The sequence below is a fragment of the Myotis daubentonii genome, chromosome 13 (assembly GCF_963259705.1).
Source record: "Myotis daubentonii chromosome 13, mMyoDau2.1, whole genome shotgun sequence".
NCBI classification, from domain to species: Eukaryota; Metazoa; Chordata; class Mammalia; order Chiroptera; family Vespertilionidae; genus Myotis; species Myotis daubentonii.
The window spans coordinates 42,896,462-42,921,909 of NC_081852.1; the positions used below are offsets into that span (position 1 = coordinate 42,896,462).

A 25,448-nucleotide genomic window follows, 5' to 3' on the forward strand; every position below is an offset into this window, starting at 1 on the left:
TAAGATATGTGCAGTGTGCATAGGAATTTGTTCATAGTTTGTTTTTAAACTATAGTCTGGCCCTCCAACGGTCTGAGGGACAGTGAACTGGCCCCCTGTTTAAAAAGTTTGAGGACCCCTGCTATATAGTAAAAGGGTAATATGCAAACTGACCCTAACAGCAGAAGGACTGGGAATGACTGGTCACTATGACACACACTCACCACCAGGGGGCAGACGCTCAGTGCAGGAGCTGCCCTCTGGTGGTCAGGGCGCTCTCACATGGGAGGAGCTCTGCTCAGCCACAAGCCAGGATGATGGCTGCCAGTACAGCAGTGGTGGTGGGAGCCTCTCCTGCCTCCTCAGCAGCGCTAAGGATGTCCGACTACAGTTTAGGCCTGCTCCCTGCTGGCAAGTGGACATCCCTCGAGGGCTCCTGGGCTGCCAGAGGGATGTCTGATTGCCATCTTAGGCCCAATCCCCCGGGGAGCAGGCCTAAGCCAGCAGGTGGTCATCCCCTGAGGGTTGCAGATTGCAAGAGGGCACAGGCCGGGCTGAGGGACCCCACCTCCCCCCCGAGTGCACAAATTTTTGTGCACCGGGCCTCTATATATATAAAAGCCTAATATGCAAATTGTCTCCTCAGGAGTTCCACTGGGAGACTAGGAGTTCAGTTGCTTGCTATGACATACGCTGACCACCAGGGGACGGTGTAGAACAAAGGGAGGCCCTGGCCGGCAGCCCATGAAGGGAGGCCCTGGCTGGCAGCTGGAAAGCCCCAATCAGCCCTGATTGCCGGCCAGGCCTAGGAACCCTACCTGTGCACGAATTTTGCTCACTGGGCCTCTAGTATACAATAATGCAGATCAGCTAATAATTTTTGAGTGCTTACAACCAAGTTTTTTGCCAGATGCAAAATAAGACCTGGTCAATTTTCAGTCTTTTTCTTCCTAATCGGTAAACATTGCAATGCTCCAGTATTCAGTCTTCTACCCTCCTCTCCTTTTTATCAGCTTTTATTAACTGAATACGATCTCATCTAGTTGTAAGGCTTTATTTTACCTCTCTTTGATGATTTCTAGTTTTATATCACTGATCCCAGTATCTCCTTTTAACTTCAGATTCACCTATCCAATTGCCTCCTACATATATCCACGTTGATTTCTGAGATATGTCATACTTAACGTGTTCAAAACTGAACTAGATAGATCTCTGTGAAACCTTTCTCCTCCAGTCTTCTCTATCTTAGAAAGTTATATTAACATATACCCATTTCTCAGACCAAAAGTCTAAGTATTGCTTTCAGCTCCTTTCCCTCACATTCCACATTTAGAGCATCACCAAACAAGTTGGTTTTATCTTCAAAATATACGCTATATCCAGCCACTACTCTCTACCTCCATTACTGCCACACCAGTTCAAGTTACCAGTATCTCTTGCTAAAACTGTTATAATAGTCTCCTAATAATGCTTTCCTCATAATTAGTTATCCATATATTCACCTGGAAATCTTAAATAATATAAATCTGATCATATTACCTCCACTACCACCTAAATGTAAACCCAGTGGATCTCTATTAAATTCAAAATCCAATCTCCTCACCATGATCTTGTCTCTAGATCGCTGATCTTATGTCCTACTTTTAATCTTAGTTATTTGCTCAGATCATACCAACTTTCTTACTGTTTCTCAAATATACCATACTTCACACTATGTATTGCTTTAGTGTTGTTCCCTCTACCTAGAATGTTCCTGTCCTGGATACCTACATGGTTTGCTTCCTCACTTCATTCAGTATCCAAAATGTTGCCTCCTAGAATCTTTTTTGGGCCTTAAAAATTCTCCTTACTCTGTCCCTACCCAGCAGTTCTCAGAGTTCTCAGTCAGAGTTTATCAGGGTTTGTTTGTTATCCTCCTACTCTGCTATATTCTTCTTTGACTACTACTTCTGCTTATCCTTATCGCACATTTATCATCATCCTTATTATTTGTATCATTTCTCTCCCCTGCCATAAAGTTTACAAGATAGGGACTTTTGTCTGTGTTATTCATAGCTACATTCCTAGTGCCTGACTCATAGTAGATACAATATCTGGTCCACCAAGGAAAAGAGTCTTAGAAACAATAGAAATTCTTTTTGCTTCATTAATCTAAAAAACAAAACAAAAAGGCAAAAGAAACTTCTGATCTCCCACATTGTATTGCATTTTTAGTGTCTTTGGGAAAATATAATAACAGGACATCATGAATTCAGTAATGCTTTTAAAAGAAATATGTCTTTTGTTCACAGCATAATGGGTTCAGTAGAGTAGTGGTTGTATATGCAAGCACATTTTTACTTAATTTATAAACAGTACTCATATGGATTTACTGACCTTGTAATGACTTGAGTTCCTCTAAGGAATTTTGGCCCATAGATTGTGACTCCTGGTGTAATTGACTCATTTCTAATCAACTTTAGATTTGCATTTAAATGGCTTCTTTTTAGCATAATTACTCTGATGAAGACAGTTTGATATCACTGGAAAAATGAACCAAAACTGCCCTTAGATTTCCAAAGAACTAAATTAATTTGACCTAGCTATTTACTATTTGTATGATTTTGGCTCCTTAACATCTTAGAACCTCATTTATGGAATTAGGTATGTAGATATAATTATATTAAATTATTTTAGTAATGTTCCAGCTATTCAATACATATTTCTTTTCCTCCTTAACCTATTAATGTCACTGTTATATAGGACTTCATCTTTCCTTTATTTCTGTCTTTGCTGTGATTACAGCTTTGTGCACGCGCACACCCACACCCACACCCACACACACCCACACACACACACACAAAAGTGTCCTGTCATCTCTGTTGATGGGCCAGCAAAGCAAGCCATTAATTATGTTCTGGTTTTAGTTCATAGATACAGGAAACTTGGTTGAGCTGGAGCAGAAAACCATCCTTTTTCTACCAGATATCAATTACACTTCTGTTTTATTTCTATTTCTGTGGGTCTTCAACATGCCAGATACACAAAATGGAGTCATTGTGGAATTTCAAACCACTCAGGTAAATATAAGGATCTAGGAATTAAGAAAGTTGTGTTTTCATTCATCCAACAAACAGTATTGACTGCAGTTTAAGGAACAGGCTGATGCTAAGAAAAAGATGAATAGACGCTATTTGCTCAAAATCTAGTGGATAAAATGTCCCCCAAATTTTAGTTTATAAGCAGTGCAACTTCAGCACTGATGATGACGTTCCTAACTTTGCCTGGGGCTTGTGGGATGAGATAAAGCAGCAGTTCTCAACCAGTGGGTCGCGACCCCTTTGGTGATCGAACGACCCTTTCACAGGGGTCGCCTAAGACCATCCTGCATATCAGATATTTACATGACGATTCATAACAGTAGCAAAATTACAGTTGTGAAGTAGCAACGAAAATAATGTTATGGTTGGGTCACAACATGAGGAACTGTATTTAAAGGGCCAGAAGGTTGAAAACCACTGAGATAAAGGATGCCTTAGAATTAAGTAGATTGAGGCTTACAGGAGAACATTCTAGTCAGAGGACATGCTATGCTTAAAAAGCATGGAAGTATTGATATGTATGTAATGACTAGAGGCCTAGTGCATGAAATTTGTGCATGGGTAGGGTCCCTAGCGGCTGCCGGCTGGGGCCTCCCTTCGTTCTGCGCTGCCACCTGGTGGTCAGCACACATCATAGCGAGTAATCGAACTCCCAGTCGGTTGAGCTCCTGAGGGGACACTTTACATATTAGGCTTTTATGTATACAGAAGATTAATCAGTCTGGCCAGAGCATAGTTTATGTGACAGAAAATAGTGGTAGGGGAGTCTGTAAAAGTAGTTTGGGACTAAGAGAGAACTCAGTGATCTTGCATGTCATCCAGGAATGTGAAGTTTTCAATATTGTCAGTGGAAAGCCATCAAAAGTTTTGGGAGGCAATATTCCATTACTTGGATATATTATATTTTACTTATCCTAGATTGCTTCTTAATACAAAATAATTAAAAATTTAGTTCTCTTAAATCACTCCTATACTTCATTCTTTGTTAAAGAAAAAAAAAAGTAAGCGAACCAAGCTATCATAACTTAGAAAAAGAATAACAGGCCCACCCGGAGTGGCTCAGTGGTTGAGCATTGATCTATGAACCAGGAGGTTAGAGTTCAATTCCTGGTCAGGATACATGCCCTGGTTCCAGGCTTGATTCCCAGTAGGGGGCGTGTGGGGGCAGCCAATCAATGATTCTCTCTCATCATTGATGTTTATATCTCTCTCCCTCTTCCTTCCTCTTTGAAATAAATAAATAAATATTTTTAAAAAAGGAATAACAGAATAAATCCAAAGAAAATAGAAAGATAATGAATCTTAGAATGAAAATTAATGAACCAGAAAGCAAAGATATGATAAAGAAGATGAAAAAAACAGTCAAAAGTGGATTTTTTTGGGGAAAATAAAACCTTAGAAAACAAACCTGGCAAGATTAATCAAGATTGATTAAAAAACACACAAATAGTATTACCAAAATGAAGAGTATAACTATAGGTAAAAGAGATTTAGGAAATACAGGATTTAGATAGAGGTCTGGCTTTGGATGGGTTAGTTTGGGTATCAAAAGATAAGGGATTTATAGCAGCATTATTTACAATAGCCAGAAGTGGTAGGCAACCCAAATGTCCATCCATGGATGAATGGATAAGCAAAACTTGATGCATGCATCAATGGAATATTATTCAGCCTTTAAAAAAAGGATATCCTGCCCTAAGCCAGTTTGGCTCAGTGGATGGAGCATTAGCCCGTAGACTGAAGGGTCCCAGGTTTGATTCCTGTCAGGCGCACATACCTCTGTCCCTGGCCCTAGTCGGGGTGAGTGCAGGAGGCAATCAATCAATGTGTGTCTCTCATATCAGTGTTTCTCTCTCTCTCTCTCTCCCCCTCCCTTCTACTCTCTCTAAGAATCAATGGGAAAAGTATCCTCAGGTGAGTATTAACAAAAAAATAACAAAAAACAACAACAACAAAAAGGGAAGGGCATGCTACAGCATGGATAAACCTTGAGGACATCATGCTAAGTGAAATAAGCCAGTCACTAAATGACAATACTGTATGATTTCTATTTAAGAGGTACTTAGAGCAGTCACATTCACAGAAATGGGAACCCTTTAGTAATAGAAAAATTCTTTTTCATTTTGTTTTATGCTTTTATCTTTGAATTTTTCTTTGATATTCATTGCCACCTATTCTTTTTCTTTGCCTGTCTCTATAATTTCAACATATCTGAGTCACTTTTATAAACCACATATTGTTTAGCCCTATCTGACAATTTTCTCTCTCTTACTTAGTTAATTCCGTCAGTTCACATATAACATATACATGTTTGGTATTATTCCTGAAATTTTTTTTGTTTTTCCTATTTAGTATGCCTGCTTTTTGTTTAATTTTATTTTATAGCTGACCATTTTTACTGTTACATTCTCTGGTGATTTAAAAATTCTTCTACCTACCGGCCTCCCTCCCCCCCAAATTTCTTCTACTTTACCCATACATTTTAAGCAAATGCATTTTAAACCTACATTTTCTTATCAGTAAAAAAATCTATATATATAAAAGGCTAGCCCTAACTGGTTTGGCTCAGTGGATAGAGCGTCGGCCTGCAGACTGAAAGGTCCCAGGTTTGATTCCGGTCAAGGGCATGTACCTTGGTTGTGGGCACATCCCCAGTAGGAGGTGTGCAGGAGGCAGCTGGTCGATGTTTCTTTCTCATCGATGTTTCTAACTCTCTATCCCTCTCCCTTCCTCTCTAAAAAATCAATAAAATATATTTTTTTTAAAAAAGGCTAAGTGACAGACCATCCATCTGACTGACCGGCTGGCCAGCACATATGATGCGCACTGGCATTTGACATGCACTGGCAATTTAAAAATAAACGTTGACTCGCACATGCGCAGTACATATAAATCTCTCACTGGTGCCAATTGCATGTGATGCCAGAATGTAAATGGAGTCTTTGTAATGGTACTATATTATCAAAAGATTGCGACCTAACATAATCAAAGCTGAAGTATTACAGGATCTGCGGAAGGAGAGGTTGTTCTGATTCCAAGAATTAATTTGTTCCCATCTGACACTGGCTTCCCATTTAAATTAATTCGAAGACAGTTTTCCGGGATGCCAGCATTTGTGATGACTATTCGTAAATCTTAAGGACAAACTCTAGACAGAGTAGGAATATTCCTACCTGAACCCGTTTTCGGACATGGTCAGTTATATGCTGCTTTCTCTCGAGCTCGAAGAGTGTGTGACATTAAAGTTGTAAATACGTCATCACAAGGGAAATTAGTCAAGCACGCTGAAAGTGTTTTTACTCTTAATGTGGTGTACAGGGAGATATTAGAATAAGTTTAATCAATTTATCAGTCATTGTTTATATCAATGTTTTTATATCATGTTTTGTTTTTATATCACATTTTGTTTTTATATCATGTTTATTAATCAATTTATCAATCATTGTCTTTATCAATGTTTTTATATCATGTTTTTATTTTTATATCATGTTATTGTTTATTAACCAATTTATATATTATTTTCATATACATTTTACTAATTTTCTTTTATCCCTGACACTTCTATTATAGAGAAAGGGCAAATAGCGATATTAAAATATTTTGTATTTTAATTTTATAATACTACTAGAGGCCCGGTGCACAGGATTTGTGCACTGGTGGGGGGCATGGCCTGTGGGGATCAGCCCACTTGGGAGTGCTGCTCATCCCTGTCAGCTGAGCAGCGCTCCCACTGTGGGAGTGCACTGACCACCAGGAAGCAGCTCCTGTGTTGAGCATCTGCCCCCTAGTGGTCAGTGTGCATCATAGCGACAGTCGAGCAGTTCTGATCGTTCCACCATTCAGTCACTGGGCTTTTATTATATAGGATACTAGGGGCCCGGTGCACGAAATTCGTGCACTGGGTGTGTCTGGGGGGGAGGAGTGTCCCTCAGCCCAGTCTGCCCCCTCTCACATACTGGGAGCCCTCAGGCGTTGACCCCCATCACCCTCCAATCGCAGGATCGGCCCCTTGCCCAGGCCTGAGGCCTCTGGCCTAGGCGTCCGGCCCGGGCAGCGGAGACCTGCAGTGGCAGCGGGGGGCGCCGCGATCGCACGGGCTCTGCCCCTGCCCCTGCAGGATGCCTCTGGCTGAGGCGTCCGGCCTGGGCAGCGGGGACCCACAGCTGCAGCGGCCCCGCGATCGTGGGCTCCGCTTTAGGCCCAGGCAAGGGACCCCTAGCTCCTGGGACTGCCAGCTTCAACCGTGCTCAGCTCCCATCGCTGGCTCCACCCCTACTTCCTGCTATCACTGGCCAGGGCAGAAAAGGCACCTGATTCTCCAATCATGGCTGGGGGGCAGGGCAAAGGCGGCCCCAGGGCCGCCTTTGCCCTGCCCCCCAGCTCTTAGCTCCCCACTGGGTTTCTGATCACTGTCAGTGGCAGGGGTCTTCTTCCTGCTTTCCCTTTCGCCTCCCTGCATTGTGCCTACATATGCAAATTAGCCGCCATCTTGTTGGCAGTTAACTGCCAATCTTAGTTGGCAGTTAATTTGCATATAGCCCTGATTAGCCAATGAAAAGGGTATCGTCGTACGCCAATTACCATTTTTCTCTTTTATTAGATAGGATTATATATACTACTAGAGGCCTGCTGCACGGGTTTGTGCACTGGTGGGTTCCCTTGGCGTGGCCTGCGGGGATCGGGCTGAAACCGGCTCTCTGACATCCCCCGAGAGGTCCCAGATTGCTAGAGGGCGCAGGCTAGGCTGAGGGACCCCACCGGTGCATGATCGGGGCCGGGGAGGGACCACGGGAAGGCTCCAGGGAGAGTCTGGCCCATCTCGCCCAGTCCTGATAGGCCGGACCCCAGCAGCAAGCTAACCTACTGGTTGGAGCGTCTGCCCCCTGGTGGTCAGTGCGTGTCATAGCGACCAGGCAAATGAACGGTCAGACACTTAAGCATATTAGGCTTTTATTATATAGGATAGTTATTATATAGGATGTAATTTTTTGTAGTAACATAATTACTGCACGAATTTTTCTATTAATTAATTTACTTTCAATGTGCATGAATCCGTGCACTGGGCCACTAGTTGATATAAAAATTTTATGAGTATTACAAATTGCTCCCTCCACAAGCACACTTGATCTTAATTTAACATATTTTACTCTACTTCACCAAAGATTTTGTTGTAATAATTTGGGATGTTATTCTTAATTTTAAAAATTATATTGTGTTTATCTATTTAAAGAATTCTTTTTATGTTAAACGGAGTCCCTATATTGACACTTAACTAATACTGGTATATTGCTTGCCACTTTTTTTATATTATTGATTTCAAAGAGAGAGAGACATTAATGATGAGAGAGAATATTGATCAGCTGCCTCTGGCACACCCGACAATGGGGATTGAGCCTGCAGCCCGGGCATATGCCCTGATCTGGAATCAAACCACGACCTCCTGGTTCTTCATAGGTGGATGATCAACCACTGAGCTATACCAGCTGTGTGTGTGTGTGTGTGTGTGTGTGTGTGTGTGTGTGTAGTATTTTCTCCTTTTTTGATGTCTTTGTTCTGAGTCATTTTTTATTTAGCTAAAGTACTTTATATAACCTACCTCAGAGTGAATGGCTATCTTACTTTCCAAATCAGAGCATATCTAGTAATGTCTTCCTTTTACCCCTGTCTATGAATAATAAATTGGCTACAAAACGTTCAGAATTTTGTGAACATAGCTCCATTGACTTTTGGCATTTACTTTTACTGATGAAATAAGAAGCAGTCTAAGTCTCTTTCCTCTTATTTCAAATAAAATTAAGCAAAAATACCCTGTCTTTGGCGCTTAAAAATTTTTATTCTTGAAATTGAGTTATTTTACCAGGAGAGTTATATATGTATGTGTGTGCTTTCCCCCACTGGGATTCTGCCCCAGTACTTCTCAGAGCCATTAGATAATGAAGACTCAAGATACTATTTAATGTTAGGACGTTTTATTTTTTTTCCTTCTGCCGGGGTCCAACCCCAGCAGGTCCAGGGGTCCCCAAAGGTGTGGACGGAGACAGCGTTCAGTTGATCAGCAGCCTAGCCAGGATCTCTAGCCCAGATCTCCAGCCAAGTTCTGGTCTGGATCTCCAGAGAGGTTCAGTCACCAGGTTCTAGTCAGGCTCTCCTGCCAATCTCCGCAATCAGGTTCAGTCCAGGATCCCCTGCCATGCTTTCTCGCCAGGCTCCGCCTCCAGGCTCCGAGGCCAGTCCCTGTCCAGGATCCTCCGGCATGCTCTCGCCAGCGAAGTTCTTCTGTCCCTAGAGAACGTTCTGTGTAGGTTCTGTGCCTAGGCTCTGTCTCTCTTGGTCCTGTCTTCCAAGCCCTGTGTTCTCAGTTCTGTGTTCTAAATTCTGTCTCCTGAGTTCTGTGTTCTAAATTCTGAGTGTTTCTGTCTTGTTACAACTGTATTTATACCAGTTGATTCAATCCTATCAATCTCTATTACAAAGGTTAGGGCGTTTCTTATCTCCATTCCAGGGAGTAAAGATTATGTAGCTTAAGCATGATTGTTCGTAGTTAAAGGGATTAATTACCCACCTGGCACTTAGTTGAGGGGTTTTATTCCCTCCCTAACTTCAGGGGAAAATCCCTACCTGGGGATTCAACCTTTCTCGGAGAGGTGACCTTGGTTAAAACACAGCGCCAAGAAGGTGAGCAAACATATTAAGAAAAGTATGCCATATATGCCAGGTCCCTTGAAACAGCAAGCATGGACCGGCTCCCGGCATCCTTCTTCTCCTCCCACCCACTTTTTAAAATTTCTTATTTATATTTATTAACTTTTCTTGTTCAGAAAACCCTATTTTACAGATATTGAATATTCTGGCCACTTCTCTCATCTTTTTCTCATGATTTCTGTGTCTTCAGATTCAGTATACATTACGAAGACATTTCTTAAGTTGGTTTTCTAAATCACTAATTGGTTGTATATTTTCCTACTCAGTACCTCTATTTGGTTCTTTTGGCATTTTTGTTTTTCTGTTTCCCCTACCCCAAACATATTTTTCACTCTCTTTTTAGAGCATCATTCTCTTTAAAAATAAAAATGCCATTCCTCCCTGGTTGTAGTAGAAATACTACTTATAATTTTTCTTTAAGTTCTAGTATATTTTTTCTTCACTAATTCTGTTTCAGTTTGGGCATTAGTTATACTTAAATTATTGTTTCTCTTCAGTATATCTGGTCAAGTTTTTTCATCACTTCTCATGCTGTGTTATTCTGAGGGTAATAAGTGAGCCATGTCAGCAAATGGGCTCCTCAAAGTGCCTGGGCCAGGAACCGATGCTCAGAGAGAGAGGAAGAACTCTCAATGAATGTAGTTGTCCAGTGGTGGGGTGGATTGCCTAAAGAAAAGAGAAGAGGAGTCTGGTTTTTTATCATTACCTATAGAAGTTCATCCACATTTCTTTAGTTGCATGACATACTGAGATAGCTGGAACATCAATGAAGAGTTGTTAATTACCTTATGTTATCTTGGATAAAACAGAAAAGATTATAAAATCTGGTGCTTTTTAATTACTTTCATTTTGGGGCTCACTTGGAGTTCAGTGTGATGTCAGAAAGTAATAATACCCTTGAGTTTTAAGCAAAGAAATCCAGATAATGTCAGTGCCGTCTTTGTGTATTAGGACCCTAGAGGCCCAGTGCACAAAATTCATGGAGTGGAGGGGCTCCCTCAGCCTGGCCTGCTCCCTCTCACAGTCCAGGGGCCCTCAGGGGATGTCCAACTGCTGGCTTAGGCCCGCTGCCTACTGCGCTCACCAGCCATGAGCCCAGCTTCTGGCTGAGCAGCGCTATCCCTGTGGGAGTGCACTGACCACCAGGGGGCAGCTCCTGTGTTGAGCGCCTGCCCCCTGGTGGTCAGTGTGCATCATAGCGACCAATCGCTCTGGTCATTCCAAGGTAACGGTCACTTAGGCTTGTATTATATACTAGTAGATTAGTAGGTGATTGTTACTAGCAGGCACCTTTGAACTGATATTTTATAAAGTAATACTCTGTTGAAAATTGAGCTCTTTTATACCAAGCATCAAGTTGTACAAGGTACCCAAGGGACCTTGATGTAAAAGTAGCTAATTTTCTGATCTGCTCCTAGGTTTTCTTCAGCACCCTTTTGTTTCTCAAATTGCTAATCTGATATTTCAGAGGAGAGGTTCCTAAGACCCAGGAGCCATTTTTTATTCAGTAATTTTTTTCTTTATTTCAAAAGTACAGGCTGTATTGCTTACCTTAGTTGGCTTGTATATATGTTCCTATCCTGTTACTTTTCATGACCTGCCTTTCCCCCTTTAGTTAGAAATGGAGAAGAGATTCTGGTTTAGATCGAAGAGGAAAATATGTGATAAATTGTAATCTTCTATCTTTCCAGAGTTTTCTGATTAAACTAGAAGCTCAAAATCAGGCATATAGAGCCCTAGTATAAGAGAAACATTGTGGGAAACAGGAAGACCTTTCCATCCTTTCTGGAGCATTAAATCTCTGTGAGGAGAGGCGATACAAATGTATGAAAAATAAAACAGGGTTTAGATAGCCCTAACGGGTTTGGCTCAGTGGATAGAGGGTCGGCCTCTAGACTGAAGGGTTCCAGGTTCGATTCCGGTCAAGGGCATGTACCTTGGTTGCAGGCACATCCCCAGTAGGAGGTGTGCAGGAGGCAGCTGGTCGATGTTTCTCTCTCATCGATGTTTCTAACTATATTCCTCTCCTTTCCTCTTTGTAAAAAAATCAATAAAATATACTTAAAAAACAACAACAGGGTTTAAATAGCCTATAACAAATTTTATTTTACAGAATACTTCCATAGACAGTACTTTGCACATGACAGAAAACATAAGGCAACTGACATTTACTTAAAAGGAGGAAATGATATATGAATTCTGAAGATGAAAAAACTAGAAACCGAAGCTCCATGAGGGCAGGCATCATGTTTGCTCACCACTGCCTACTCAGTGCCAGCCACTGACCCTGGTTGGAAGGCAGGCTCTGAGTTAATGTATATTGAAGAAGTGAATATCTATTTTTTAAGTAAATTGAAGAGTGCCTTGAAGAAGATAATTTATTTGGGCAGAGAGGAGATACAAAGGCTTGAGAAAATATTAGGAGGTAGAAATGATAACTGACTATATTAGAACACCAACCTGACTGGAGCTATGAGAATAAGCAGGAAGGTTCTGTGAAACTGGCTGCTTTTTAACAGTAGGTTGTGGTCAAATTATAAGCTGCTTTGATTGCTGCATTTAGGAATTTGGGATTTGTTTTTTATATAATATACAGTTTTTCTGAACAGATGGTAGCATTGTTAAAGCAGTGCTTCAGGAATGCAATCTGAAGCCAGTGCAGGCTGCAGTGAGGAAGAGTCTGGAGACCAGCTTTGAGACCAGTTGTAATGCTGGATAGGAATTCTTGGATAGTGGCCATGTTCAGTAAAATTATTAATATTTTTTATATGTAATATATTACATAAAAGTGCTTTTTAAATCCTAGTGATTGAACATAATGACATGGCTATCTTTTTCAGTATTTATCTAATTTTCCATGACATTTTGTTATTGATCTTCATGGCTTTTCTATGAGATCATGGTATAAATTTTGAATACATTTGTTCTTCCCTTATTTGCCTTTTGTTAATGTCAAGCATGGCACATGAGACAGTCCTTGTTGCTATGCAACTGCTAAATCCAATATTTAATATTAATAAAACTGAGTGGCATTAAGTTCAGTTAACTGAGGGTAGCAAAATATGGCTTTACAGTGTCAAATCAGAAATATGTATGAGGTTTAATGTATTGTTGCAGATATGAGCAAAAGAAAAGTGATTTGTTTAAGTTAGTATTTTGATCAATTACTAACTTTATGACCAGATTTTTTTTATTGTTTCATTTCGGTCTTTCCCTTTTACTGCTTTTTGCTCTGTGATTTGGTTTTTATTACTGTCGTGTTACTGATGAAGTTTTTTTCTGTTTTCTTATTCTTTCAGGTTCCATTGTCCTTTGTAATTTTTAAATTTTATCTTCTAAAGCTTTGTTTTGTTTTTGTTTCCCAATATTAGTTTTTGCTGTATTTACATTTTTCCTTTTCAAGAATTTGTGCTTAGCATACAAGTTTCGAATTTGTTATGATTTCTTATAAACCCAGGCGAATGCAAATTAGATCTGCTCTTCAGGATAAGAGCCACCTGTAATATCATTTAGCTATTTGCAGTGTGTACTTGGTACTTTCAAAATACTGAAATATTTTAAAAATCAATTCCTTTGGGGGGGGGGGGTAGGAGGGTTTTAGAGTTGGAGGCAGCCTGTGGGATTTTTTTGTTTTTTTTTAAGGCTAGTGTTGGGAATATCTAGTTTGCAGAGATAGATTGTATCTAGCAAGTCCTTTTCATTCTCTTACCTACCCTCAAAAACCTCAGTGCAACCCTTTCTCCTATCTAGTGTGGGGAAGAATTTAGTAGAAAATGTTTTAATTGTATCAGGCAAATAATAAACAGGCATACATACTTCCCAGTTTATTAAATGGGTAGTTTGATCTTGCTAATATTCTTGGAATAATTTTGATGGGAAAGAAACTAAGGAGAATTGAAAAAACAGTTGCTCCTTAATAATAAGTGGAAAGTCTAGAACAGGCGTGATCCGCCCGTTTGAAATGAATAATAATAAAAAAAGACCGTACCCTTTTATGTAATGATGTTTTTATTAGTTTGAATTTATATTAGTTCACACAAACACTCCATCCATGCTTTTGTTCCGGCCCTCCGGTCCAGTTTAAGAACCCATTGTGGCCCTCGAGTCAAAAAGTTTGCCCAGGTCTAGAACCTAAAAAATAGTGCAGAAAAATCAACTCTCTAACTACAATGTAGATAACACAAACTCTAGAGCAGTGGTTCTCAACCTTCTGGCCCTTTAAATACAGTTCCTCATTTTGTGACCCAACCATAAAATTATTTTCGTTGCTACTTCATAACTGTAATGTTGCTACTGTTATGAATCGTAATGTAAATGTCTGATATGCAGGATGGTCTTAGGCGACCCCTGTGAAAGGGTCGTTCGATCGCCAAAGGGGTCGCGACCCACAGGTTGAGAACCGCTGCTAGAGCTTACTCTTTAATTATGGCTTAATGCGAAGGACAAAGAAATTCCTAAAATTACAATGTTATTCTTATAGCCAGATAAAATACTGTTCTCAGGGACCATCTTATCTGACCCCTTATCTTCCAAACCTTTTATGGTAATTGAATATGTGGTAAGGAAATGCAACATGTGTGTAAACCTCAGGTATTCCCTGGCTATAGTAATTAATTAATTTCTGAGAGAGAAAGGGAGAGACAGAGGGAGGGACAAAAGGAGGGAGTGGGGAGAGAGAGAGGAAGAGGAAGAGAGAGGGAGAGAGAGAAACATCATTTGTTTACCTTCCACACGGACAGAGAGAGAGAGAGAGAGAGAGAGAGAAATGTTGTTTGTTTGCCTTCCACATGGACCCTGGACTGGGAACAGAAACAAAACCTGGGTATGTGTCCTAACCAGGAATCGAACCCACCACTGACAGACACTCCAACCAACTGAGCCACACAAGCTAGGGCCTGGCTATCCTATGTAATAAAAGCCTAATATGCTAAGTGTCTGGTCGACCGGTCAGTCGTTCAACCAATCAAAGCGTAATATGCTAAGGCTGCTCAACCACTCGCTATGATGTGCACTGACCACTAGGGGACAGATGCTCCGACTGGTAGGTTAGCTTGCTGCTGGGGTCCAGCTGATTGGGAATGAGCGAGAAGGGCCGGACATGCCCATGGTCCCTCCTTGGCTGGCCAACCTCCTGTGTCTCTCCCTGGCCCCAATTGTGCACCAGTGGGGTCCCAGCTTGGCCTGTGCCCTCTTGCAATTTGGGATGCAATCTGGGATCTCTCAGGGGATGTCGGAGAGCCAGTTTTGGCCCGATCCTGCAGACCAGTCCAAGGGACCCCACTGGTGCATGAATTTGTGCACCGGGCCTCTAATAGTATTTTAAATTAGTGCTTCACTCTCTTTTGAACATAGGAGTTAAATATTAAAAATTATAAAGCCTTAGGTGATAGTAGATTGTGACAAAATACGTAGTGCCCCTAACTACTAAGAGTTCAGTAACACTTTTTATGTTTTCTTAATTATAGTAACATTTCTATGCATTTGAAAAGTAGTATGTACATTGAATACACAAGACATACTAATTTTTTTCTAAAGGTCACACTTAAAGTATACGTGGATACATTTGAGCTCCTAGTAAGGCACACAACACATAATTTGGGAACCACTACTCTTTGTTTCTGTCATGTTGTATAAAGATACAGTCTGATACCCTTCCTCTTTTTCCTCCTTACGCTCTTAACCCATAGACGACAAGATGGCAAAGATATTTTTAAATTGCTTTGATCATGAATATTTGATTAAATAAATTAGAAACTTTTGTGTGTGTGTTTCATTTTCTACTTTATACTGGTACAAGATGATGCTAGTTTAAACATTTATGTATAGGTATATTTAATTTTTTTCCTTATTTTAAAAAATATATATATTTTTTTTATTTCAGAGAAGAAGGGAGAGGGAGAGAGAAACATTAATGATGAGAGAGAATCATTGGTCACGTGCTTCCTGCAGGCCCCACACTGGGGATTGAACCCGCAATCCAGGCATGTGCCCTGACCAGGAATTGAACCATGACCTCTGGTTCATAGGTCCACACTCAACCACTTAGATACTCTGGCTGGGCTCCTTTTTAAATTCTTTATTAGAGAGTGGAAGAGAGGGGAGAGAAACAGAGAGAAACCTCAGTGTCAGGTAGACACATCAATTGGTTGCCTCCTGCACACACCCAACTGGGCTGGGGATTCAACCTGCAACCTGAGTAGGTGCCCTTGACTGGGAATCGAACCTGAGACCATTTGGTGTGTGAGCCAATGCTCCAACCACGGAGTTGCACCGTCCAGGGCTCTCATATTTTTGTATGTATAATTAGTGGGTTCTAACTTCATAAAGGAACCAGTAAATAGTTAATTGTGGCAATATGAAATAATCACAATGGTGTTTTTCTGTTAAAATGTTATATAGTTGCTTTTTTCTACAGTGATATATTGGTGTTCTCAGTGAGGATTTTCCTTCTTCAAAAAACTATTAGCTTGGCCCAGCCGGTGTGGCTCAGTGGTTGAGCATACCAGACCTGTGAACCAGGAGGTCACAGTTCAATTCTGTCAGGGCACATGCCTGATTGTGGGCTCAAACTCCAGTAGGGGGCTTGCAGGAGACAGCCCATCAGTGATTTCCCTCTCATCATTGATGTTTCTGTCTCTCTCTCCCTTTTCCTTCCTCTCTCTGAAATCAATAAAAGCATATTAAAAAAAAAAAAAACTATTAGCTTGAAAATATGTTGTCTCAGTTGATTTTAGAAACATACTATTTGATTAATCCAGACTGTTGTGGAAACTTTGAAGCAGTTTGACTCTTACTGGGAAAGGCACCTTTTAAACTAGACTTTGAATGTTTATATAAAGAGGTATTTGGGATTTTGGAAGATGGTACGAGAACCCATGAGTTTCCATGCTTTTATTAGTTATTTCTAGCATTGTCTGTTTTATATAGTTCTTGAATGTGCTCTGAATTTGTATTGAATATTAATCATTGATAAAAATGCAAAGCCTTTTTTTAAGATTTGTCATTGACACTCTTCCCTTAGCATCTCTTCAGTAATAATCTGGGGATCCTTGAGAACTGGAGGAAAACCCTATCATTTTTTCATGTGATGGATTAATATCAAATTATAATAGGGAATATTATAATAATGGATTTTTTTCCATCCTTTCAGGGTTTGAAAGTATTCTTGAAGGGCTGTTTGGACCTGCATTTTTAAAAGATCTCAGTTTATTTAAAGGTATTCAAAATATTTTTTTGTTATTTAAAAATCATCCTGGTGACATGATACCTTGGTGATTTTAGCCTCTGTCTTCTTTTTATTCATAGTTTTGTTGGTTAAAGCTATATCAATGTAAGCATCTTTTTGTGTTTAGTTAATAATGCAAAGTATATGTATGAAGAAGGTATATTAACTAGTGAGCAGTTATTGTTAAGATTTTACATAAATAGGAGCCTGTCTACTATTAAGTAAAGTTTTTTTGTTAAAATATTTTTGACATTCTCATTTGTTTCCTGAAAAAGCCTCATCTGTGACTATTAATTTGTTATTCCTACTATTTTTGCAGACTGTCAACCTGAAAGCATTTCTGATTGGACTTTTGATGAAAATTGTCTATTCTGTTGCTTGAGAAGAGATAAAGTAAAGGTAACCAAGAAACTCAATGAAACTTGTCTAGTGGATTTTATGGTTTTCATTTTTTCAAAATTTGATTACTTTGGTGGAGACTTGTAGGAAAAGAAAGGTATGAGTCTGTATCTATATATATAAAAGGCTAAGTGACCGGCCGACTGGCCAGTATGTATGACACGCACTGACCACCAGGGGGCAGATGCTCAGTGCAGGAACTGCCGAGCTGCATTGACTTGGCAGCAGCGGTTCTTGGGTGACGCACCCCAGAACCAGAGAAGAAGGAGCCTTATTCCTCACAGGCTGCACAATTTCACCTTTGGCCATGGGTTATGTTGCTGGGGCAGTGTCACCCAGAATCTGGTTTACTGCCGAGCTGCGGTGACTGCAGATGCCCTTCGAGCTGTGGCACAGTGCTGCCCAGATGCAGCCGGTGGGGAGGGACCAAGGGAGGCTGGCTCCAGGGCGTGTCCAGCCCGTCTCACCCAGTCCCGCCCCACTGGCCACCTTCTAATCAATTTCCTTTCAATGTGCATGAATCCATGCACCGGGCCACTAGTTTATTTATAAAGGATTTGATGGTAACTCAGTTTGCAATTTAGTGTTTCTAGTCTGTTGATTAGCCTTTTGAGAAATCTATAGTCCAGCATGTGTTGCTTTTATTCATATAGTTCACTAGGCAGAATAACTAACGGGGTGTCAGTTAATTATTCTGCCTAGTTATTTATTTTAAATATGAAGTGTATGGTAATTCAAGTAATGGGAGTCATTTGGACAAAAAGAATAGCAACATGGATCTGGATCAACTAGCTACTAATTTATGTAGATTTATGATAGATTGTGGTTCCTTCTTTAGTATAAGATGTTCATAATATTTGAGCATGAATGCTCTTTTTATTCAACTGCAGAAATTGGCTGTACCTTTGGGTTTGTGCTTTGTTTTGTGTTAAATAAAAATATAAGAATTTTGGTTTAAAAACATTTCAGTTGTTGGAAAAATTTATTAGTAATGGTTTTCTGTCTTATGTTTCTTTTCATGCTACTTCTGTCCCCAGTTTTAAAGCTTTGGAAACATTTTGAATTCCTTCCTCTGCCTTGTACATGTCTAGCTTTATGTCATTGACCAGGTTCTGTCAGTTGTTCCCTCACCAAATTTCATCCCCTCCCACCCCCATTCATCATTGTACTTCCAGCTTTTAGCATTATTTCAGAACTACTGAAATAGCATGATTCGTCCCTCAGTTGTCTTCAGTCTGTTAAACACTGCTACAGGCTTGACCCTCACCCCTCCATAGTGTGGGAATGTTACCCTATACTGAGTCTCCAGTGATTTTCTCATTGTCTTCTGGGTACATTAGCCTAATACCCAGTGCCCTCCACAGTTCATTTTTCTTCCTAATGCTGTCCCACTCGTGTTTTGTATATTTTTCTTTTAGCTAAACTGGTCTGATAATTTGTATTAAACAACATGCTTTTACTATTTGGATTACAGCATTGCACTCTTGTTATTCTCAATAGCTTGAATCCTCCTTGCTCTTACTCTTGCCTAAGTCCCTCCTTTCCTATGAATGGCAAACCTTTGCTCTTATTGCTGTTTCAACCCTTCACGCTGTTGCAGTAAATATTATCTATACCAATTATTTGTCATTTATTACTCAGTGTTATTTTGTGCATCCTTTTCTATGTTTGAATCTTGTATTCCTGACTATATTGTCAACCTCTGAAGACTGTGAGCCATGTTGTATGCTTCTTTTTACCCTTGCATGTAGCCTTGTACCACCATTGTTGACAAGTGCATTAAAATCTGAAAGCAGGTTTAAGAGCTGCTCACTGTTCTTTGGTGGCATGTTTTATTCTGCTTACTACATGAAAAAGTTGTTGTAACTATTCATGGTGGTCTGTTTTCATTGAATTAGGAAAGTGTTTTGAAATTTAGTGTGGTTTGAAAAAGAGAGACCAGAGAATTAAGCAACCGTCAATGAAGTTGAAGTTCATCATTTTAAATTGTGTGTGTGTTTGTGTTGGTATGTTGTCACTATTTACTGAGCAAGTCATTTAATAGAAGGAGCAACTATTAGTTACCTTTTTTCAGGGTAGTATTGAGCCCTTCTATGTTTAGTAGTTGAGTACAGTACATTCTTGTAATGTGATTGAGTTTTCCATTGCTATATGAAGGTGAAATATTGACTGAATATTTTTAGAAGAAAATACATAAATAGCAAGGCATGGGATCATGTAGTTTTAAAAGAGCTGTTCTTACTGTTCTATAATTTTTAGTTGGTTTTCTAATTAGAGTATTTCCAGTTGACAACACATTTAGTTCTGGAAAGATGCTTTTTGCCCTTAGACACCTCACTACCTGTACTTAGTTTATTTTTTTTCAGAGACAGCCATAACATTTATAATGGGAAATAGGAAGAGAAAGAGCCTAGCCCTAGCTGGTTTGGCTCAGTGGATAGAGCGTTGGCCTGCGGACCCAAGGGTCCCGGGTTGATTCCGGTCAAGGGCATGTACCTTGGTTGCAGGCTCCTCTCCTGCCCGGGCCCTGGTCGGGGCACATGCAGGAGGCAACCAATCGATGTGCTTCTCTCACATTGATATTTCTTTCTGTCTTTCCCTCTTTCTTCTCCTTTCTCTAAAAATCAATGGGAAAATGTTATTGGGTGAGAGGAGAGAGAGGGGGGGGGGGAAGAGAGAGAAGAAAAAGAGAGAGAGAGAAGAAAGAGAGAGAGAGAGAAGAAAAAGAGAGCGAGAAAGACACGAAAATGAATTTACAAGCACATATCTTTAGTTTTGTTAGATTTAAAGTGATTGTGCTGGAACTCTTTTCATCTGAGAAGGACTGTTCTTCACTGGCTTGAGGCTTGCACTTTAAGGCTGCTTTAGGATTCCAAAAAAAAGAAGGAAATATCTGGAGAGTATGGTAACAGCCAATAGGTGGCAGCAGAGCATGCTGTTGGAATCTTGTGTGAGGTTGGCATGATGAGAAAATCGAAATAATGTTTGGAAAACCTGTTAGAAATATTTGACATTTGTGAAAGAGGAGGGAGCTGTGCATTTTTTTTTAGTTATTTGAATTTTTAGTAGATACTGAAGCTGTTAAAATGGATAAAAAAATATATACTAGTATTATTTATATTTTTAAAAAATGTAAGTGAAAAATACAAATTCACTTCTTAGGAAAATGGAACCAGGGATTCACCTAGAGATTAGTAAAACAATTGTTGGTTTGCACTTCAGGATCCTGCAACAGTTAAAAAACACAGTTGACACTTGAACCACACAGGTTTGAATTGCATGGGTCTACTTATATGTGTATTTTTTTTTTTCCAGTAAATACCTGTACTGTGTGTGATCTGTGGTTGGGAGTCCACTGAGTATATGCATTGATCTACATCATTTTATATAGAGGACTTAAGCATCTGTGCATTTTGATATTTATCAGAAGAAGAGGCATCCTGAAACCAATTCCCTGCAGATACCAAGAACAACTTAAGTTTGAGGGGAGTAGAAAGTTATACATCAGCGGTTTTCAACCTGTGGGTCAGGAAAATCTCCCTATTCTGAGGTCAGCTGACCAGCAATTTTAAGACCATCTGTAACCTTAATTCTCTTTTTCTATGTAACATAACATGTTCACAGGTTCTAGGGCAGTGGTTCTCAACTTATGGGTCGCAACCCCTTTGGGGGTCTAACGACCCTTTCACAGGGGTCGCCTAAGACCATCGGAAAACACATATATAATTACATATTGTTTTTGTGATTATTCACTATGCTTTAATTATGTTCAATTTGTAACAATGAAATTGGGGGTCACCACAACATGAGGAACTGTATTAAGGGGTCGTGGCATTAGGAAGGTTGAGAACCACTGTTATACATGGATTTTTGACTCCGCCAGTGGGTCGGTGCCCCTAGCCCCTGTGTTCAAAGGTCAACTGTATAATTCTTAAGGGAAAGGTAACTAACATCCTTTGAGCATCTACTATGTGCCTGTTACTTATATTTGTTCGCATTTAATTCTTACAACAATCCTATAAAGTTGGTTAAAGTCATCCTAGTTTTATAAATAAAGAAATAAGAAGGTTAAGGGTGACTAAATTATGGGCAAAGTCAAATACCTGGGACTTGATCCATTTTTTTTTAGAAAACATTCATTTTGATAACAAAGCTAGGAACAGGAATATGGAAAATGGAGAGCAAGAATTAAGTAGGACTTAGAATTACTCAGTTTGAAAGAGTAGTAGAATATGAGTGTAAATAGACATGAGTTATTTCAAATAGACACTCATCTGTGTTAAGAATCTCTTAGTAAGTGAATGCCTGCCTACCTGCCTGGCTTGCTTTTTTCTTTCTTTCCTTCCTTTTCTGTTTGTTGGGCACATAGTAGGCACTCAGTAAAATATTTACTGAACTAGTGACCCAGCACGCGAAATCGTGCGAGACCTGGGACCCCGAGTCCCGCCGGCACTGCGGGACTCCCCCGAGACCTGCTGGCGCCTCCCAGCGGTGCCAGCAGGACCCAGAGTCAAGTCCTCGCCCACCTTCGTGCGCCTTGCCACACACACAGCCTCCTGGTGACCGGTCTTTGGTCGTTACGACATTGCAGCCACTGGGTTTTTATTATATAGACTAGGGGCCCGGTGCACGAAATTCGTGCACTGGGTGTGTGTGGGGATGGGAGTGTCCCTCAGCCCAGCCTGCCCCCTCTCACATACTGGGAGCCCTCAGGCATTGACCCCCATCATCCTCCAATCGCAGGATCGGCCCCTTGCCCAGGCCTGACGCCTCGGCCAGAGGCGTAGACCCCCATCACCCTCCGATCGCCTGATCGGCCCCTTGCCCAGGCCTGACGTCTCCGCCAGAGGTGTCAGGCTTGGACAGGGGACCCCCATCTCCCCCTGATCACTGGCTCTGGCCCCTGCCCAGGCCTGAGGCCTCTGGCCCAGGAATCATGCCTGGGCAGGGACCCCCATCTCCCTCTGATTGCTTGCTCCACCCCCCACCCAAGCCTGACGCCTCTGACCCAGGCTTCAGGCCTGGGCAAGGGGACCATCTTATCCCCCCAATCCCTGGCTCTGCCCCCCACCCAGGCCTGATGCCTCGGCCAGAGGAGTTGACCCTCATCACCCTCCGATCACCAATCACCAGATCGGCCCCTTGACCAGGCCTGAGGCCTCCGGCAGAGGTGTCAGGCCTGGGCAGGGGACCCCCAGCTCCCCGCAGTTGCAGGCTCCGCCCCTGCCCAGGCCTAACGCCTCTGGCCTAGGCGTCCGGCCCGGGCAGCGGGGACCCGCATCTGCAGCGGCCCCGCGATCGTGGCCTCTGCTTTAGGCCCAGGCAAGGGACCCCTAGCTCCCGGGACTGCGAGCTTCGACCGTGCCCAGCTCCCATCGCTGGCTCCACCCCTACTTCCTGCTGTCACTGGCCAGGGCGGAAAAGGCACCTGATTCTCCGATCATGGCTGGGGGGCAGGGCAAAGGCGGCCCCAGGGCCGCCTTTGCCCTGCCCCCCAGCTCTTAGCTCCCCCCTGGGTTTCCAATCACTGTCAGTGGCAGGGGGCTTCTTCCTGCTTCCCCTTTCGCCTCCCTGCATTGTGCCTACATATGCAAATTAACCGCCATCTTGTTGGCAGTTAACTGCCAATCTTAGTTGGCAGTTAACTGCCAATCATAGTTGGCAGTTAATTTGCATATAGCCCTGATTAGCCAATGAAAAGGGTATCGTTGTACGCCAATTACCATTTTTCTCTTTTATTAGATAGGATTAGAGGCCTGGTGCACAAAAATTTGTGCACTCGGGGGGGGGGGGAGGTGGGGTCCTTCAGCCTGGCCTGTGCCCTCTCGCAGTCTGGGATCCCTCAGGGGATGACCACCTGCTGGCTTAGACCCGCTCCCCAGGGGATTGGGCCTAAGATGGCAATCAGACATCCCTCTGGCAGCCCGGCAGCCCTCGGGGGATGTCCACTTGCCAGCAGGGAGCAGGCCTAAACTGTAGTTGGACATCCTTAGCGCTGCTGAGGAGGCAGGAGAGGCTCCCACCACCACTGCTGTACTGGCAGCCATCATCCTGGCTTGTGGCTGAGCAGAGCTCCTCCCATGTGAGAGCGCCCTGACCACCAGAGGGCAGCTCCTGCATTGAGCATCTGCCCCCTGGTGGTGAGTGTGTGTCATAGTGACCAGTCATTCCCAGTCCTTCTGCTGTTAGGGTCAGTTTGCATATTACCCTTTTACTATATAGGATAGAGGCCTGGTGCATGAGTGGAGGCCGGCTGATTTGCGCTGAAGGGTGTCCCGGATCAGGGTGGGGGGTCCCGCTTGGGTGCCTGGCCAGCCTGGATGAGGGGATGATGGCTGTTTAGAGCTGGTCACACCCCCTTCAGGGTGGGCATCCCCACTGGGGTGCCTGGCCAGCCTGGATGAGGGGATGATGGCTTGTTTGCAGCTGGTCACACCCCCTTCAGGGTGGGGGTCCCCACTGGGGCGCCTGGCCAGTCTGGGTGAGGGGCTGAGGGCCGTTTTCAGGCTGGCGGGTGACTGAAGCTCCCAACCTCTCCTTTTTTTCTTTTTTCTTTTTTTCTGGGATTTATTTACCTTGTATGGCTGTCACTGGAGCTGAGAGCCAGCTTTAGCTCTGAGGATCGGCTCCAGCTCTGAGACCTCGGCTGCTGAAAGCAGGTTTCTGGGGATTGTTTAGCTTCTGTAATTGCAACATTGTTTCTTAGAGTGCAGCTCTGTTGTACTTAGAAGGTATCTTGGGGTGAGGCACTTTGAGATTTTGTAAATATCTTTTTGTCATCATACTAGTTTCTCCTCTGTCATACAGTAATTTTAGCATCCATTGATGAATCTTGCTTGACAAACTTAACTGTAGTAATGATGATTAATGATGATTTTCTGTTGTTACTTCTTATGCCTCTATTAGTTGCAATTCTTCTATAAGGAAGAGCTTTCCCTTCTCCTCAATTTATGTACTTACTTGTTTACCTACCAGTATAGACTCATGGATTCTTATTTCATTCTGTGGACTATAATTCATTACAGTTATTATTTATTTTTTTAGTTGACATTATCCTAGATTTGGCTATTGAGAGCCCTTTCGGGTTGGCTCCTTATCTTTTTTGACATGTTTCTATAATTTATTTTTAGCGCTTGCTTATTTTTTGGCACCAAAAAATGTTCCAGGCTTATTTTTGCTTTTCCTGTCCCAAACCTGGATTTCTTCAAGGAACCCTAGTTTCTTTATTTGGAGAGTTGTATAAGAAAGCAAAGTTTGGGCACTGGGTGTATTCATTGGTACTAGAGCATCTTTGCTTCTAAGTCACCATGCTGTGTCCCCTGGACTTATTTTATAACTGAAAGTTTGTACCTTAAAGATTACCCTTACCCTAATCGGTTTGGCTCAGTGGATAAAGTGTCGGTCTGTGGACTGAAGGGTCCCAGGTTCGATTCTGGTCAAGGGCATGTACCTTGGTTGTGGGCACATCCGCAGTAGGGAGTGTGCAGGAGGCAGCTGATCGATGTTTCTAACTCTATCCCTCTCCCTTCCTCTCTGTAAAAAATCAATAAAATATGTTTAAAAAAAGAAAAAAAGATTACCCTCATTTATTTTGCACGCCAATCATGGCAATCACCAATTCATTCTCTGCATCTGTGAATAGGTTTGTTTGTTTGTTTTTAGATTCCACATGGGAGATCATAAGTTTTTTGTCTTTCTGTCTGACTTATTTCACTTAGCATAATGTCCTCAAGTTTCATCCATGTTGTCACAAATGGCAAGATTTTCTCTTTTTATGGTTGAATAATATTCCTGTGTTGTGTGTGTGGGTGTGTGTATAGATAGATAGAACACATTTTCCTTATCTATTCATCTATCTGTGGACACTTAGGCTGCTTCCATATTTTGGCTATTGTAAAGAATGCTGCAGTGAACATGTCAAGGGGGTGGGTTCGTATATTTTTTTGAGTTAGTGTTTTTGTTCCATTCAGTTAAATACCCAGAAGTGGAATTGCTGAATCATATGGTATTTCTATTTTTAACTTTTTGAGAAACATCCGTATTCTTTTCCATAGTTACTGCAC

The 25,448-nt window shown here is 41.7% G+C and overlaps 1 protein-coding gene across 17 annotated transcripts in view; it reads left to right on the forward strand.

Moving 5' to 3' along the window:
* LCOR (ligand dependent nuclear receptor corepressor) overlaps positions 1-25,448 on the forward strand; it is a 121,589-nt gene that overhangs the window by 32,768 nt on the left and 63,373 nt on the right. For 9 of the 17 annotated variants that reach the window (XM_059660944.1, XM_059660941.1, XM_059660950.1 and 6 more), the window contains 2 exons: positions 16,912-16,977; positions 17,306-17,385. The exons of 3 other annotated variants lie outside the window; for them this stretch is intronic. Coding sequence is in view for 6 of the 14 variants with exons in the window: in XM_059660941.1 (XP_059516924.1) it covers positions 16,912-16,977; positions 17,306-17,385 (146 nt within the window). In the remaining 8 variants the exon portion in view is untranslated. Of the gene's footprint in view, positions 1-16,911; positions 16,978-17,305; positions 17,386-25,448 lie in introns of those variants that run through there. 5 more of the 17 variants (XM_059660947.1, XM_059660952.1, XM_059660939.1 and 2 more) reach the window with 1 other exon arrangement.